This window comes from Camellia sinensis, chromosome 14 (assembly GCF_055761805.1).
Source record: "Camellia sinensis isolate YWXY chromosome 14, ASM5576180v1, whole genome shotgun sequence".
NCBI lineage: Eukaryota > Viridiplantae > Streptophyta > Magnoliopsida > Ericales > Theaceae > Camellia > Camellia sinensis.
In genome coordinates, this window is record NC_138974.1 from 100544979 (window position 1) to 100564411 (window position 19433).

A 19433-nucleotide genomic window follows, 5' to 3' on the forward strand; every position below is an offset into this window, starting at 1 on the left:
CTCTAAATATTATAGCAAACTAACTAAACTCGCCAATTTCGGTTTTTGAACTTATCTAGACTTTCAATTTTTGATTCAAAATAGAATTCCCAACTGATACTTCACAAACCAGATATATACATACAAATTAAACACAAAGTACATAATTCAAATTCAAATTTCACATGAATAAATAAATGCAAATATGATATGCATGGTATAGCTATCACAAAAAGAGATTGTGGCGTCATGGTGTGGATGGAAGGATGGGGAAGTCTCAGAGAGAGTGAGGGGGAACAAAAATGGGATCAGAGAGCAAAAAGAAGTTTACCCTACCAAGTTGAGCCATTTTAGCAAGTTAACTTGTCTATACCGGGTTGATCCATTTTTAACCGAATATATTAAGGGGTAAAATAAAAAATTCAATACTAAAATTTCGTACATCATCACATTCCATCCAATCTTGTAATGGATTCCTAACAATGTAGTGCACAGTGTAATGCAACTCAAATATTAAAATAGGTCAATGTCATTTTCTAAATGTAGTGGGGTTAGTTACAATTTGAATAACAATTAGTGGAGGTTGGTGTAATTTGTTCAACAAAAAAAAAAAAAATAAGGAATAGAGGAAGAGAGAGAAAGATGAATGAAGGAAAAAAGAGCAAATTCATTGATACAATAAGGGTGTTCAAAAAATCGATGGAACTAGTAAATCAATCCAATTCAGTCCAAACCATCAATTTGGTCAAGTTTTTAGTAGATTTGATTATGATTCTAGGCTTGAAAATGGGGGAATGGTGGTCAATTTTCTAGTTCTAAGACTTTAGTTACAGTTCCAGAATGAACCAGACCGTGACATTTGTTTTGCAGCGCTTAGGCCAGAAAGAAAATGAGAAAGATTTCAATAGATATAAGAGAGATAGATATATAACTGAAAGGTATAGTTAGAAGAGAGAGTGAGGGAGTTAGAGTTTGTTATAACAGACTCTAACCATCTTGTATAAAGCTGTGTAAACACAAGTTAATTGATTCATTGAGAATTCATTTCAGATTTTGTTATGGTATCAGAGCACGATATAAGGCTCAGCTAGTTACAAAGGGTTATCTTCAACAGGAGGGTGTGGATTTCCAAGATACTTTCAGTCCTGTTGCCAAACAACCAACCATTTTTATTTTGTTGTGTTTAGCACTTCAGCGCAATTGGCCACTCAAACAGCTGAATATTTCTAATGCCTTTTTACATGGCCAATTTAGAGGAGGAAATCTACATGGTTCAACCTCAAGGGTTTATTGACTCTGCCTTTCCTCACCATGTTTGTAAACTTCAGAAGGCCCTCTATGGTCTTAAACAAGCTCCTGGAGCTTGGTATCTACATTTTCCTCCTTCTTGCTTGGTCAAGGTTTTTACCTCAGTCCCTCAGATTCTTCTTTGTTTGTCCGCAAAACTCCGCATCACATTACTATTTTACTTATCTATGTGGATGATATTTTGTTAACTGGAAGTGATTCTGTGTTACTCCACTCTTTACTTACCCAAATGCACAATGCTTTTTCCATGAAGGAACTTGATGATATCTCTTATTTTCTGGGCATTTCAGTTCATTCTCATTCACAAGGATACTTTCTCTCTCAGCAGAAGTATGCTAGTGGCTTACTTCAAAAAGCTGGTATGACAGAGTGTAAGCCTTGTTCTACTCTTTTGGCTATTCACCCATCTGTCTCTCCTTCAAATGATTTGTCTTATTCTAACCCTTGCTTTTATAGAAGTTTAGTAGGGGCTCTCCAATATTTGACCATTGCTAGGCCTGATTTGGCTTTAGCTGTTAATCAAGCCTGTCAACATATGCAAGCTCCTACCCTTGCTCACTTTGCCATGGTTAAAAGGCTCCTCAGATATTTTGTTAACAAACTCTAACCATCTTATATAAAGCTGTGTAAACCCAAGTTAATTGGTTCATTGAGAATTCATTTCAGATTTTCTTACTTATTATTTTTTTTATATGTAAAAATTAAAATATAAAAAGTTTCTTATAAGATTTGAACCGAAATTAATAAACTCTAGCTAACTTAACTAAACTAATTGTTGTCAATATATTTATTAATATAAAATATTTATCATATTGTTATATAAATTTTCTAGGACCATAAAACCACACCAAACCAAACCAAACTAGTTTCTATGGTTAGGTTCTAGTTTGGTTCCACAAGTTTAACAATGTGGTTACAGCTCCAATCTTTCTGAAACTGTAGAAACTGGTTCCGTTCCAAGCTTACTCTAAAACCCGATCAATCTGATCTGTGTACACCCCTTGATACAAAGACTAGGGGGGTAGGGAGTGATCAGCAACTACCTTATTGATGCCATGGGTTTGGTATTCAAGCTTGTACCACACCTATGCACGACATTGTTAGCTGTGCAAAATGACACATAGATTAGACTTCATTCCTAAAAGAGAATTGTTCTTAAGCCTATCTATACTAATTTGAAACCGTAGAAACCGGTTCCGTTCCAAGCTTACTCTAAAACCCGATCAATTTGATCTGTGTACACCCCTTGATACAAAGACTAGGGGGGTAGAGAGTGATTAGTGACTACCTCATTGATGCCATGGGTTTGGTATTCAAGCTTGTACCACACCTATGCACGACATTGTTAGCTGTGCAAAATGACACATAGATTAGTCTTCATTCCTAAAAGAGAATTGTTCTTAAGCCTATCTATACTAATTTGAGCAATTGTTGGGACTAATATCATAAACATTAAAACCGTACTATGAGCGTCTGTTCAAACAGTAAAACCCCATCCTAAATCTTGTTGTTTATGTCTTAGTAAGTATTCAAATAAATAATTTATCTACTTTTAAATCATGGGTGGGGTTTCAGGAATATACCCAAAAGGAGTTGCCAGCAATTCTTTGTTTTATTCTTACAAAATGAACTCATGATGATCGAATTTAAATTCACACTTTTAATCTTTCAGTACATATCATCATTTTATGCTCGAACTTAACAGTTTTAAGGTTATTTCTCACAAATGCATTCACTTCTCAAATTGAGATGCTCTTTGGAACTCCCTTTCCTGTCACTCCAGGTTCAGAAAATGGCTTCAAAAGCTCATAAGGAACCACACCAGCTCCACATCTATTCTTCAAGTTCTTATCAACATTCCTACCATCAATGACTCCTTCTAGCTCCGTCAATTTCCCATTAAACCGTTCAAATGCCGCCTTTATAATTGGATTTTCTATCCATGATGCCTCCATGTCCTTACCGAGATACTCTTCATCCAGTGAATGATTAGATAGCACATCCAAAACAGCCATGACTTTTGTAGCTTGAATTTGAGAAGGAAAGCACATCAAGAGTGCAACTTCGGGCTTGTTGATGAAACACTTCCACTCTTCATCAGTTGGATCTTCAGTAGGCATTTTGGTTCGAGCAATGGTGGGCCGATTGGGGAAATAACCTGCATACATATATTGCCCGAAGTTGACAGCTGAATGGTGACCGGATGTTACCCAGATCATAGTTGTGAGAATTCCGATTAGATCTTGTGGGGTTTTCAGCACTGGCCACCATGGTTCGTCTTTCTTATCACCATGACCTACCGTTCGGATTTCTGTCCACCATGCTTGAAGCTCTTTGTCAGACTGTATAAAGCTTGCATCTTGGTAATAGTGTTTCACATAGTCTGTAACCCATTGCTTTATGGCATCCCAAACTAGCAGACCATCATTCGCGAAAGGGTAGTCCTCGATGGTTAGCCTTAGGCCATGTGGAGCTGTTTGATCCTCCACAGCCATTCCCCTAATAATTAATCAAATTGAAGAAGTTAGCAAAAGATAATGACACTAATTAGCCCCTTCCCTAACCCAAGATAGAAAGACCATCACTTGACATGATTTTAAATAATTGTATTAGGGACAAATTTTAGTATCAACTACAATATAAGGGTATTAGGAGTATATTGAGTGATACTTATTGAGAATTGGGTAATGCAATCGTCAAATTTTTAATCATCAATCGCGAAAAAGAGTTGTACAACAGCCAAACTGACTGTATCAATTGTGAACTGACTGTATTGATTGTGAATCAGGTCATGAGGTAACAATAGATCGGTACATGTTGGTAACCGACTGAAATGTATGCGATTTGTATTCCGATTGATTTACCAGGGTATGTAGTACATACCAGGCAATACAGGATATTAAAACCATGGTTGATGGTTGGTACATTTTGAGTTTAAAAATAAATAAATAAATATTATATATTATGGATTATTGATTCACATCAATTATCCTAAAGTAACTTGCTTTGCTAGAGCATGCCTGGTAAGTAAGTTACCTGCTAATTAAGTCAGCTGGTAGTGCTTGGAGATCGAAACGCCACAGTTGATCGTAGGCAACAGAGCTCAGCTCGATAGAGTACTTGCCGGGTGAGAAGCAAGTCTCAATGATTCCACCGGCATTAATTAGGGCTTCTCGAGCCAAAGCATTGATCTCCATTGTGTATCGAAAATGAGGGTGCAATAGTCTGTAAATCGGGTGCATTGCACTAAGTTGCCTGTTGCTCGCAATTATGTAAGGCTCTGTCACGCAGTGAGTTGTTAGCCTGCATGTACAAATTAAGTCGATAAAGGAAAGGAGAGGAAAGGAAAAGAAAAGAAATTCATATATAGTTGTTCTAATTTGAGAGAGCTTCGAGCAATAAGTCATCATGGCTTGTATACATACCAGTGACTGACTAACTGGTGATAACCAGAGTCATGAGCAAGGGCATGAGCCTTGGCAAGCCTCCAAAGCCAGCAGCCAGTAGCATCCCAGGTAGGTGTGAACACTTGCTTCCACTGAGGCTTGCCATCTACCGGTGGCCGAGTCAGCTCTATGGCTAAAGGCCTCAAGGTGCCATCAGGTGTTAAGAAGAAGATCGTCCTCGACCCATACAGTGTTGTCCCTTTGCTCTCTCTTACTTTGTTCACATAAGGTAATAACAAGTCATGGTAATCCAACATAAATAGCTTCTTTTTTTGCAAGGCCTGCATTGCATATTTGCACCAAATTTCACATCTCAATCTCAATCTCATTCTCTGCATGCAAAGGCTTAGGCATAGACAAATAAAAATACCACATTGAACTTTCAATAATTATATATTGCATTACCACTTCAAGGGTCATAAACCCTCTGATCTCTCGCTCAATCAGCTCTTTGGTGATCGCCGATTCTGGTGGGCCATATATCTTTGGGTCAAGTTTACTCTTCAATGGCCATTCCTGCATTCAGATGATCATATCGTTTTGACATTCCCTTTGTTTATTTTTTTTTTTATTGTTGTTTAGTTATTTATTTATTTTGTGTGTGTCAAAAGACTATAAAATGACATAACAAAATCTATTAAGATAAGACTTGAGAAGAAAAATTATTTAGTGGTCTTGGGGCAAATACACATTGTATCCTAATTTGTTTTACTAGATTAAAATAAAAGGAAATTGCTTGACAATGGGGTAAAAACAAAAAAAAAAGGTTATAAAAATCTAGTATCTAGTGATATCATGTCATTGACAGTTGGTATCACTAATCAATAATAAGTCGACACAAAGGATAAATTCTCTTTCTAAGAAAATTGTGTATAATTATGTAATATTGTTTATATTTCTAAACATTTTCTATTACCTCTTTTAAACCGTCGGTGTTTCTTGCTAAATTTGTAGACAAAACCAACCAAAAATATTGAATGTTACCAAACTATAAGGTATATGCCCTTTTGAGTCGAAGTTACTATCACACATTAAAATAGGAATGTGTTTCTTCGGAGCATACCTTGAGCAATTGTATGCTGTATGGGTTAAGACCCGCAAGAGTCTGCCTCGAGAACTCCTCATCCCTAAACCAAGAAAATTTGTCTCCTACAGTTTGCAACAACAAAAGTAGACACTCATCGTCATGTAATCAGAAAGAAAAAGAGAGATAATGATGATATATAGTTGATGATTGTTGTTTGTTATATACGGCATACTTTCAAACAATGCAGGGGTCTCAAACCGCAAAAGACCTTCTTCAGCATCAGTGACAAACTTGACAAGCCTGGGAAGGAGATCCTTCAAGAAACCATTTTTGGAAAGAGGAGGAAGGTTAACACCTTCATTGAACAAGGAATCAATGGCAGTGAAGTAGGGAAAGCCAAGTTCAGTGTCAACAATTGCAGTCTCAAGAGATGGTACAAGTGCATGCAACACTGAGTATACGGCCTTGGCTGAAAATGTTAGCTCCTTCACATCTGAGAACGCCTCATCCCTTGGCACGTATACGCTACTGCTCCTCGACTCCGACATTGGATCTATAAATTACCAATCTTCACATCATTAGCCATACAACTAAATAGGGCCGGCCTCAGATTCTTGGCGCCCAAGGCGAAATTTTAAAATTGGGGCCTTCATGTATTAAAAAATATATATATATATATTCAAAATTTATTTTGGAGGTATATAATATAAATTCAAAATTAGTGTAATGAGATTTGAGCCCTACTTAGATAAATGTGATCCGTAAATATATTTTTTTTGAGTTAATTTTTAAGAAAATATAGTATTATTGTATGCAAATTTATAAAACAAAATAGAAATTGTGGGTAAAATGATAAGTTCCTATAATTTTTATTATTATTATTTCATACTAGTACTCACAAAGAATATGCATATATAATCACTAAAATTATTTATTAAAATTTACTTACACAGGTTAAGATATGAAGAAAATTATTACAAACTAAAAAATATAAAAATTTGGTCTTGTTCCTTAATAATTTAGCAAATTCAAATTACAATTAGAAAAAAAAGTCATCTATTCTATTAAAAAGGAGAAGAAAAAAAAAATATCAAACAAAATCTAAAATTATAATACCAAATAAAAATTAAACAATTATAATAAAATATGAAATTAAATATTACTTTTTTGGCATTTTTAAGAATAAAATTACTAAATATGTTTACGTATAATTTGTAAGGACTTCTAATTTGGATTGTGAAGTTCAATTAGTTAGTTTGAGCCTTTATTTTTAAGCCAACTAACACCATAAAAATTAAAATTAGTTGAAGGCCCTTAAACTTTGACCAAATTTGAAGACTCAAGGTGGCACCTTGCTCGCCTTGAGTCAAAACCGGCCCGCAACTAAATAAATATGCTATATATTTTATATTTGTCTACCAACTTTCCTTTAGTTAGGTCTCGTTTGGGGATATATTTTTTTAGTCATTTTTAAGTTTTTTGACTAAAATATGATGTAAAAATTAGTATTTTTGAGATGACTTTTTAATTTTTTACAAAAAGATCTTTAAAAAGTAATGAGAAAATAGAATCTTTGACTTTTTGGTATAGGTTGTTAGTTTTTTGATTTTTTTAGTGACATTTTGACCTTTTAGCTAAAATCACCACTTGCCAAACGAGACCTTATGCTTATTTTGGCAATTTAAAAAAAGGTTAATGTGGTGTTTTGGAAAGTTAATAAAAAGCTGACTTTTTTTGTTTTTTTTGCTTAAAAAAAACTAACTTTTTGGTGGTTTTTTTTGTGACTTTTGTGTAAAAAAATTAAAAAGCCAAAAAACTAGTTTTTTTAACTTTTTTAGCATGTTCCCAAATTGCTGAAATGTATTAACTTATTGGCTTATTTGAGTCACATCACCTCTCTATTTTTTTTTTACAATTTTTTTTAAATAATTATAATAATAATAAATTAACTTCTTTTTTCTTTTCTTTTTTTTCCTTCCTAATCGTCAAAGTAGGGCTCAATTATGTAAGTTTCCTAGTACATACTTTATTGATGACCTGGTCCTCATTCTCCTCTAGGATGGAGATTTTCTCCAAAACTAATCCCAACTAGAAGGGCCTCATATGGCCTTCCATGAAACTCACGTTAATGATCCAAATCCTTTAGTTATTTTCGTTTCTAGTGAATTGAAAATATATATATATGTATTTGAAGCTAACTTTAGACTTTTATATTATATTCCATTAGGCAAACCAACAGAGAAAGAATTTGGAAAAAAGTTATAAATAAATAAATAAATAAAAATCTAAAGTCTGAAGTTTTTTTTTTTGTTTTTTTAGTCTTTAGTAAAAAAAATTAGATTCTTTCAAAGTTTTGAAGATAGACCTGTCTTAGAGCGTGGTCGACCAGTTCTGCAACGTCTTGGATAAGGATGTTGTTTACCACCAAGTACAGGACGTTTCGAGGTAGGACTACTGTCTGGATCACCAATATCGTTATAAACATCATAATCGTATATCCTCTCATATGTCTTCCGCTCTCCTTGGCCATTCCCCCTTAGATTTTCTAAATCTTCCTCTCGTAGCCTCTTCAACCCATCTGGTGTTTGAGATGGCAAGTATGACTGCTATCAAAAAAAAAAAAAAAAAACAGAATAAATAAAACAAAATAAAACTAAACTGGTATTGATGCTATATATATATATATATATATCTCCAAGTTTAACATTTTTAATTTTCCATTAATTTTTTCATTTTTATTTTTAACTTTGTATTCCTTTAATTTTTATTAGTTTTTGTTGATGAAGTTGGACTGAGCCTATGACGACAGTATTTTTATTAATTCTCACTTAAACTGGGTACCCAGAACTTTACTATGAAATCTCCACGTGATGTACAGCTGAAATTGAATTACCAATGTCTATGCCTGTTTTAGAAACCCACAAAAATAAATTGAAAAGTTGCTCAAATTTTGTAATCAAATACTTAGTGAGAATGTTTGTTACTGTTTAAATGACTTGTTTATAGTTTATTTTTATTTGAGATTGTCAAATTATTTAGTGCAACTTCTACAACTTATTAGACAGAAGAAATTGAATAAGCTAACAAAAATTAATTAAGTAGAAATTAAGGGATGAATATTTTTAGTTTCTACTTTTTAATTATCAGCTTTTAGCTAGTAACAAACTTACACTGTGACCATACACTAACAGCATTAAATATACACCTTTGATTACGAACTCGGAGTATTTTTGATTTAGTATTATATGAACTTTTAGACTTTCTGATTAGATAAATCTAAACTACATTTTTTAAAGTAAATTTTTAATAATATTTTTAAATTTGTAAATTGTGATTAATTCTAACACGGGACACACAGTGGTACCAATTTGTGGTAATGTGTTGAAAGCTACAACACTATGGGGGTCATTGTGGGTCTGGTGGTACCAGAAGGACCAGCTATTGATTTTTAATTACAAAATTGCAACTGTCACATCAATGTGTGAATTTTTCGGGATAATATTTTTGACATTAGATTTTTCAAATTTTTTTTGATATATATTATACATATTAATGTTTTACACTGTTTTTGCAATGATATTTTTTTGTGATAATTCAGTAGTCTAAATCGAAATTTAAAGCAAAAGAACGTATATTTTAAAATATATAAGAAAAAAAAAAGTTATTTTATTTTAATTTTAAACTTGAAGTGATGGTTTATATCTTTGGCTAATGTGTCTAGTTGTAAGAAAAGTTATATGGTGGTGTTTTGGGAACTTCGGTTTGGGATTTTTTTTTTGATTTTTTTCATTAAAAGACAAATTTTTTGCAAAATAAAAAAAAAACACATTAAAACAGAATATCACATCCAACCCCATAAACATTTCACTTTTTCTCTCACAAACATCACATCCAACCACAAAAAAATCCAACTACCTTCCCAAACACTAAAAAATTTTATCCAATAATATCTTACAACTAAAAAAACTTACATAAAAACCCACTTCCCAAACACCCACGTAATAAAACTATTACATTGAGAAAAAAAAAAACACAAAAATGGACAGAATATCTAAATCCTCAAATAATAATATTGATTACAAATACATCCTTGTTTATCGAGCTGGCTTACAAATGAGCAATTTTATGAAATATTCAAGATGTTAAACAAATTTGAAATGAAGGTATTTAAGTTTGACGATTTAAAGTCTTTGAACTTGAAAACATAATTTGAACTCCTTTAACTATACATATATTTAAACTACTCATAGAAAGTTGTAAAATCCACATGTTTTTTTCTTCTTATTTTCTCCAAACAAAGATATTTATAAATGCAATTCTCAAACTTGTATCAGATAATGAAACTTGAAACTTAAAATCCTCCTACAAATATATCAAATTTTCTTTTATTTTTTTTGTATTTTATCATAATTCTCGAAAATCCCTCAGCAACATACTTAAAAGGACTTTAGATTCCCTGGTGCGAAAAATAACATTTTTAAATTGATAAGTTAAGTATATATATTTACAACACTGCTGCATATCCCCAGTGGGAGTCGCACCCCCAGTGAGGTGTCGCGCCCCCACTGGCTGAAACTCAAAAAAAAAAAAAAAAAAAAAACAATTTTTTTTGGGACCAATTATGGAGTGTCACCTCACTGGGGGTCGACCCCCAGTGGGTGTATGAGACATTTTTCATATATTTAATGACAATAACAAGTTCACATGCATGTCAAAAAAAAAAAAAAAAAAAAAGAGTCAAATCGTGTTTATCTTATGCATGTAGTTGTGTGGTATTTATGTGGATAGTGGAGGGAGGCTGACCTTGTTGGTGAAGAAAATTCTCTTGTGAGGACTATCAAATTTGGAAGCAACCCATGAATTGCAAGTGACATCAACAGGGCCACCGGGAGGGAATCCATGAAAGACAATGTTCTTGAGGTACATTTCCTTGTGGTGTTCATTCTCGACCAAGACTGCACCAATCTCACCATAACCTTCTGGAATTACAAAATTGCATTCATACTTCACTTCATCCTTCTCTTGGCTCTTCCGATGTGCATATCCCTTTATTGTTTCCTTCTCTAATCCCGTCTCTTCCATGTATCCAAACAAATAATGTAATTATCACACACTTTTATTATGCAATTTTTAGGTTATTACTTCTAAGACAAAAATGTATATATATATAGAAAAATGCTTTGGACAGTGATGTGATATTTTGGTTTTGGTTTATTTTTATTTTATTTTTTTTGTTCATTACCATGTCATTAGTGTTTCATTAGAGTACCAAAATTAGTGATCTGAATCATTACTGACATATATATTACAAGTACGTGAAAGCACTACTATTAATTAAATGGAGGGGTACATGCTGTGCACCAAGATTTGCTGTATGGCCAAACGGTGCCACTTTGGTGTTCTTCTACATGTTTTTTTTTTTTTTTCTTTTTTTGGGGGGTGGTCTTGTTTAAATTGACTTTGTTTTTTTTTTTTTTTTAAATGTTGAGAGAGACTCCCGAAATATTATCAATAAATTATTCACAGTGAGGTGATAAATAATTATGTCTTAATTAATTAATTCCTAATCAAATCAACAAGATTATTTTCAATTTGGACCATGATGATGTTTGTGCATCCGTGGAGTCCACCGGGAGTCTTATTTCAATAATGCAAAACTATCCTTAGATGGGACAAATTATTTGAAGAGGATCATTTAACCGTAATAAGAACACGAAAGATTGAGTATTTTTCATTAATTTTTTAAATCACAACATGTAGATCATACATAAAAAATAAAAATTAAAAAAAAATTCTAACCATTCCGATGACCAAAGTAGTCACTTCAGTTTATGACATTTATTTACACAACCAAAAAAAAAAAAAAATGACAAATATTATTTGAAAATTAAACTATTTATTTTTCAGTAGACAAATGTAATAACTATCGTGACTACAGTTATCATATCAATATGATTTTTTTTTCATAAATGATCTATGTCTAAAAAAATAATCAGTGTATTTGGTTTGAGTTTTCTAACTTAAGTTTTTTGAAAATTGAATTTTTTGATTTTCGTATTTTTTTTTGTTTTCAGTGAATATTTTTAAAATTTTAAACTTTTTTTTACATTTTTAGATGCACCTTATTCAGATATATCTAAAAAGTAAAAAATTTATGAAAAGTATTTTAAAAAATTAATAAATACATAAAAATACAAAAAACAAAAAAAATGTGTTGAATTCTTGTATTTTTTTTAATATTTTTGGTATTTAATGAATTTTTAAAAGATTTTTTTTTACTTTTTAGGTGTATTTATGTTAGGTGTGTCTAAAAAAAAAAAATTGTTTAAAATATTAAAAAAAATCAGTAAAAACAAAAAAATACGAAAAATAAGAAAGTAAAATTTTTTGAAAAATGCTTTTAAAAAAATGAAACCAAGCAAGCTATATTGTTCCAACAATAACACGTAATTATTCATATCATTTGAGTTATATTTAGGGGTGAAATTTTATGTAAAACATCAATGTTGTAACCATTTAGGCCAAAAAAATACTTAAAACCCATAAAATATTACCTTTAAATATATCTTTTAAAAAAACACAATAACATTATTTTCCCCCAATTAATTACTTCACTAAGGGCTCGTTTGAGAACTTAAAAAAAATTCAAAAAGTCAAAAAATTACTAAAAAAATTAAAAAATTATCACTATTTACTAAAAAAAATATAAGAAATTAATATACATAATATTAAAATATAAATCAACTTCATGCCACTCTAGGGGCTCACGTCAAACCAAAGGCAGTGGAAGAAAAAAAAAAATACATGTGTATATTCACTAAGTTGAATGGTAAAGTTGGATCAGTGGGGGTCCACCATGGGTCCCATTTTAATAATCCGAACCGTTCAATATGTAAAACTCGTCTAGTGTTATATGCCTATAAAAAATCACGTCTATCGGATATCGTTAACGATATGATCAAATCAGTTTCGTATAAAAAATGAATAGTGTTATAGTTAACAATTAACAAAAAAAACTAACACGATCAGATAGTTATCGATATCCAATCAACGTGATATTTTACAAGCATATAGTACTCGACGAGTTCTACACATTGAACGGTTTCGATTAGAAAAAGGGACCTGTGATGGACCCCCATAAATCGAACAACACCGTCCAATTAAAGCCCGAAAAGGAGACAATATTTTCCCCATGGAAAATGTCTCGTAGCTCAAATTTTGTGGCTCAAAAGTGGCTCAAATGGCCAAAACGACGTCGTTTTGGCCATTTTTATGTTATTCTGTACTCAAAACGACGTCGTTTTGGCCATTTGAGCCACTTTTGAGCCACAAAATTTGAGCTACGTAGCATTGTCGTTTCCCCATTTTCTACGCAACGGACTGCACTACCCAACTTGTACGACTTACTTCACTATCTTCTTCTACACACTTATATATATAATTTTTTAATACATATTTTTTCATAAAAATTTAAAAAATTAACTTAAATATTCATATTTTTTTCTTAATTTTTTAATTCAAAAAAATAAAAAATATACTTATTTAACCCACCCAAACAAATCTCTAATTGAATGATTGATGCTTATTTGTACAGAAAATCAAATGAGTGGGGATGCAGGATCCACAAGTGGAGTAAAGGTATCATTATTGTTCTTCCAACTAGGCAACAAAAGTCTGATTTGATATGATGTGAAAAGCTGATAAGGTTAAGAGAAATAACTGCAGAATGGTGTAGTAAAAAAAATTATAAATTAATGAAAACATTTATATATTTTAATAATTAAAATATATTATATTTTTATGATTTTATTTTATTTATTTGTTTGTTTTTTTCTTTCTTTCTTTCTGCACCAGGGTGCGGTTATTTCTCCCATAAAGATATACCTACCCATAACTTTTTACATTGTTAGTTTAAAATTTTTAAATTAATTTATAAATATATTTGGTGCATGACTCTTCATAATCTAATAAATAAATAAATAAATAAAAATTCTACGTGGTTGATTAAATAAACTGTTGTATAATTTATTTATTTTTAGACAAATATCCAGTATGTCCTAAAAAATTATAATTAAGGCAAAAAAGATGAAGGTTCATTTGTCCAAACATAATAAGCTTAAAAAGTTACCGATTGTAACATAAGAAAATCAAAGTTACAAATTATATCATAACAAAATTTCTTTCCTTTTTCATTTATTTTTTATTTTTTATTTTTTTTGGCTTGAATAAGCTGAAAAGGAACAATAAGCTATAATATAAAATGGTTACGTAAAAAACTCAGGGTCCGTTTGGAAAGGCCTTTTTCGAACTTTTTTGACTATTTTAGCCACAAAAGATAAAATAAGTTATTTTAGTCACAAAAAACAAAACATCACATCTAACCCATAATCATTACACTCTTCTCTCACAAAAAAAATCAAAAAAACTAAAAGGTCAAAAAATCAACCCAATTCCCAAACGGAGGCTCAATATGGCTAAGATTCATTTTACACAAATTGATTACACAAATAAATTTTAGTTTACACATTATTTTGTAAATCTTTTATATTTCAACTCTATATTGATAATATTTTTGATGACGCACATGGATTTGTTTTATTTTTTTTAAGGAACATTACAATAGTAATTCTTATATTTTGATTTTCTATTATTTCTTATAATTTTAGTTGTCTTAATTTTTACGTGATTTTATGATTGCCTTAATTTAATTCAATTAACTACAATTGTTAATATTTTTTTATGAAAAATACACGCATAAACAACATATATCATGTTCTTATAGAAAAAAATTAAAAATTTACTTAACTTTTTTAGTTAATTTCAATCAACGCAGTGATCATTTTCCACAAAACATCTTAATAAGCGTTATTAATTAGACCAAATTAATATAATTCTAAATTTAAGAGTCAAAATTAAATCGTTTGAAATTACGAGAACCAAAATTATACAAGCAAAAAAATACAAGGACTATTGATTTAATTTGCCTTTTTTTTATAACACATCACATGTTGTGGCCTCATCTAGTTTAGCAAATATAATAAAGTGACCGAAAATTGCTTTAGAGCTCTAAAACAGTGGCTTTAAATTAGCATTAAATTGTCCTTTTCCTTTCCTTATTTTGTCTTTTTCTGTTTTTTTTTTTTTTTTTTTATAAAGTGGTTGCCAGCTCAGTAGAGCTGCTGTTAGAGCAGCTCTACTAGAGCTCTCAATCAGAGCCCTAAAGTGACCCATTGGCATGAGTTCTTGCCAAAGATAATTTTGCATGAATTGATTAGAATATCATTCAAAAATTACTACAAAGGAATTTTTTTTCCTTTTTTCTTTTTTTTTCATAAGGAGATGAATAGATGAGAAAGAAAGCTCACATCAAAACATCATATTCACTCATCCTCTAACCTAATAATAAAGACTTCACATGACATTTGTTTTAATATTCTTGTAACACCCCCACAAGTTATTATCAAGTTTGAGTGGGACAAAACTTCACATGACATTTGCCCTTATATTTAACAACACATCACAAGTCTTATCTTTATCAATTCTGAGTGGGAGTACTCGTAGAATAACATAAACTCGCTCGTTAATGTAAATTTTTTGAATTAGTAAGAAATATCAGGTATGTTTGGTTTGTATTTTAATATAAAATTTATAAAAAAAAAATTTGGAGAGAGTTTAAAAAAAAATTAATTTATTTAGTTGTATATTTTGAAAATAGTTTTGGAGTTTGAGAGTTTGTGATGATTTAATATTTTATTATAATTGAGTAGATATGTGAAAAAGAAAAAGTGATTGAGAATGAGAGATGAGAGAGAAAAAATGATTGATTGATGTGTAGGAGAAATAAAGTAATTTTAAAAATGTTTCAAAAAATTTGAATCAAACAAAATTTTAAAAAGTTTCTCAAAAATTACATTTTGAAATACAAACCAAACAAGCCTATCATTTGAAGTGCTTCAACGAAAAAATGTAATGGAGTTAGATATCATATCCAAAAGACCATTTTTACCATTGGATTTAGATAAAATAATAATAATAATAATAATAATAATAATAATAATAATTGTTTGATAATAATTAAAACTAAGATTATTTTCAATTTTTTTTTAATTAATAAAAAGATAAGCTTGTATTGATAGAACAATGGAAAAAGACCTCATAATTCGAACAACCATACAAGCGAAAGGTTTAGCCAAAAACTCTCCCAGCCAAGGCTATTGTCAAAATTTGTCTCTACTTATTGAGGGCGTGTCTTGGTTTTTCAGTGTATTTTTTGTGTTGTTTTTCTTTTCGTCTTTAGTAAAAACATACTTAAAAATAAAAAATTCAAAAAATAATAAAACAAACTTTATGCTTTTGGATTCTCCACAAAATGAACCAAAAAAGTAAAAATACAAAATATAAAAAGTTTACTAAAAACAAAATTTACTAAAATAAATTGGTTTTTAAGGCTTTTTTTTTTTTTTTTTTTGTCTTTTTCAAATTTTAAATTTATTTTTTAAATCCTTCTACACTAAACAGACTTTGTGTGTTTGGTAACGTTTACGTTTTCAGTTTATATTTACAAAAATTTTATAAATTGATTTTTGTTTATTTTTTGTTTATTTTTAGAAAAACATAAACTACAAACGCGTTTGGTAATTGACAAAATGTGTAAAAAAATTTAAAAATATAAAAAAAAAAGTGAGAAATGACAAGTGGTGGCAATTGGCGGCGAAAGACGATGGTGGAAAGTGGTGATGGTGGGTGGTGGGTAGCTGGTGGTGGGTGGGTGGTGGTGGCGGGTGGGTGGGTGACGGTGGCGGGTGGTAGCGAGTGGGTGGTGGTGGTGGTGGTGACAAGTGGGTGGCAGTGGTGGCAGGGGGGTAGCGGATGGCGGGTGGTGGTGGCGGGTAGGTGACGAGTGGTGGTGGTGGTGGTGGTGGTGGTAGTGGGTGGGTGACGGTGGCGGGTGGTAGGGAGTAGGTGGTGGTGGCGGGTGGTGGGTGGTGGCGGATGACGGGTGGCGGGTGATGGGTGGTGGCGGATGACAGGTGGCGGGTAGGTGGTGATGGTGGGTGGGTGGTGGCGGGTGGGTGGGTCGTGATGGTGGGTAGGTGGGTGACGGTGGCGGGTGGTTGGTGGTAGCGAGTGAGTGGTGGTGGTGGTGGTGGGGGCGGCGGGTAGGTGGCGAGTGGTGGTGGTGGTGGTGGTGGTGGTGGGTGGGTGGGTGGGTGACGGTGGCAGGTGGTAGGTGGTAGGGAGTTGGTGGTGGTGGTGGGTGGTGGGTGGTGGTGGCAGATGTGTGGCGGGTGGGTGATGGTGGTGGTGGTGGTGGTGGGTGGCGGTGGCAAGTAGGTGGCGGGTGGTGGTGGCTGGCGGTGGATGGCGGTGGATGGGTGGTGGGTGGTGGGTGGTGGATGGCAGGTGGGTGGTGGTGGTGGTGGTGGTGGTGGTGGTGGCAGAGGACGGTGGTAGAAAATAGTGGTGGGTGGTTGCTAGTGTTGGGTGGTAAAAAAAAAAAAACTGAAAACTCAAAATAGAAACACATTTTTTGTGTTTTCATTTTTTAGCCAAATTTATAAACTGAGACCACTGATTTATAAATAAAAAATTTTACCAAACAAGTTTTTATTTGAGTTTTCTAAAGAAAACTGAAAACGTAAATTTTAAAAATTTAACATAGTGTTTTTTTTTTAAAAAAAAAATCATTACAAATAAGAAAATGGGAAAAAAAATGTGACATTTTAAAAACCTAATTCCAAACTCATCTTCAAACTGACTTTACTTCCATACATCAAATTTTTTAAAAAATTATGTCAATAACCATTAATTGAAAAATAGAAAATCAGTTGATAATGTAAAAATAATTTAACTATCTTTTGTGGTGCAATTCTGACACAATATAGACTTTTGAAAAATGTTTCATACCACTAATTTAGCACCACTAATGATGTGGCATCATGTGGACCCCCTAACTGATGTGATAGTTTGGCCTTTATTTTATTTTATTTTATTTTTTTTTACATTATCACCTCATTAATAATGTTTTTAGAACTTCAAATTTAATGTTCTAAATCACTACTCATAGACTTACACTATGCACAAAAGTGATTTGCTCACATTTCAAAAAAAAAAAAAAAAAAAAAAAAAAAAAAAAAAAAGTGACTGGCTCTATACATACAGAAAACTTATACTATCATGAAAGTGGAAAATATTTTTTTATTGTACCATTAAAATGTAATTTCCCCACCACTAATTTTGTACCATAATCGGATCCATAGATCATGGGAAAATTGTAAATCAACGGAAAGACCAAAAACAAATTGCAAATCAGAAGAAAAACTTATTATAATAATTAAAGTGATAATTTTTTATATATTTTTGCAATTTATTTTTGATTTTTCTACTGATTTGCAATTTTTCCACATATCAATGGTAAGTTGCTTTCTATAAAAGGACAGAGGGCCTTCTTTTGGAGCAAGGATCCCTCCATGCATCATTTCTTGCATCATTTCTTATTTGTAAGGTCATTGGTCCACTTTTAAGTCCAATTTTGATAATCTGAACCGTTCATATTTTAAGATTTGTTCAATATATTATACCTGTAAAAAATCAAGTTGATCGGATATAAAAAAACATGAGTTCGGAAAAATCGAACTAAAAACTATTTTTAAAAAAAATTTAATAAACAGTTTTCCAAACACATACTTTTTAATATTCGATCAATTTGATTTTTTACAGGTATGATATAATGAATAAATCTTAAAACATGAACGGTACGAATTATCAAAATTAGACCTAAAAATAAACCCAATAATCCTTCAAATAAAAAATATAAAAAAAAAAAATACAAGGAGAAGATCTTAACTCCTTTTGAATAGACCTAAACATATGAAAATCTAAAGGAGAAACGATAACTTAGAATACTAAGGGAATCATTGGGTATGTTTGGTTTGTGTTTGAGAGATGTGTTTTAGAGATAAAAAGTATGAAAAGTTGTTTGGTTTGATTTTTTTCAAAAGATGTTTTGAAAAATTATTTTGAGAGAGAGTTTTGGAAAAAGTGATTGATTTGATGTGTGTGAGAGAGAGATTTGTTTGGAAAACTTGTTTGGTTTACAAGTTTTGAGAAATTTTTTTGAGAAAATTTATTTGGTTTGATTACTTTTAAAAACTTATTTGTAGAGAAAATTTTCCAAAAATTTTTCAGAAATACAAACCAAAGCCCAGTCTTCCTACCCCATAAATTAACTTATGAGACAACAACCGACATCTGCACTAAGATGTCCTTTTCTCTTTTTCCTTTTATTTTTTTTTTCTGAAAACCAAAAAAAAAGAAAAATGCTTGGGAGTACTAATTAGTGCTCCCACTAATTAAGTGACAGTGGGTCTCGCCATTAATGATGTGATGTTTGGGTCTTGGAGTTGTATTTTTTTTTTTTTACTTTTTTAATGCATTAGTGCTATTAGTGACGATATTTTTAATGAGATGAATCATTGTCGAAAAAAAATACACTTAAGATATGACAACTTAGGATACGACAACCGAAATGTGCTAAAAATGTACTATAAATTAGCTTTTAACTTCAACTATCTTCAATTACTTTGCCTTTATTTAAAGAGCGGGTTAACTTTTTAATATTTTCACTATTTTAATCTAAATTAAATCGTTTTATATAAAATTTAGATGTAATA

At 31.6% G+C, this 19433-nt stretch overlaps 1 protein-coding gene across 1 annotated transcript; it reads right to left on the bottom strand.

The window, feature by feature from the left end:
• Positions 1-2880: 2880 nt before the first annotated feature.
• LOC114268614 (linoleate 13S-lipoxygenase 2-1, chloroplastic-like) lies at positions 2881-10842 on the bottom strand. The gene is made up of 8 exons (XM_082906722.1): positions 10564-10842; positions 8126-8363; positions 5993-6313; positions 5797-5882; positions 5139-5249; positions 4713-5014; positions 4324-4590; positions 2881-3786 (listed from the first exon to the last, which is right to left on the bottom strand). Exons 1-8 carry the CDS (start codon positions 10840-10842, stop codon positions 3027-3029), a joined length of 2364 nt encoding a protein of 787 aa, XP_082762848.1. The 3' UTR covers positions 2881-3026.
• Positions 10843-19433: the final 8591 nt, after the last annotated feature.

What these genes read in the sequence shown, in the direction of transcription:
- LOC114268614 (XM_082906722.1), bottom strand. Translation starts at nt 10,842, where the DNA reads ATGGAAGAGACGGGATTAGAGAAGGAAACAATAAAGGGATATGCACAT. An exon ending in GACCCCTGCATTGTTTGAAA is followed by an intron (nt 5,883 to 5,992) that starts GTATGCCGTATA and finishes TGCAAACTGTAG; the next exon opens with GAGACAAATTTTCTTGGTTT. An exon ending in ACAGCATACAATTGCTCAAG is followed by an intron (nt 5,250 to 5,796) that starts GTATGCTCCGAA and finishes ATCTGAATGCAG; the next exon opens with GAATGGCCATTGAAGAGTAA.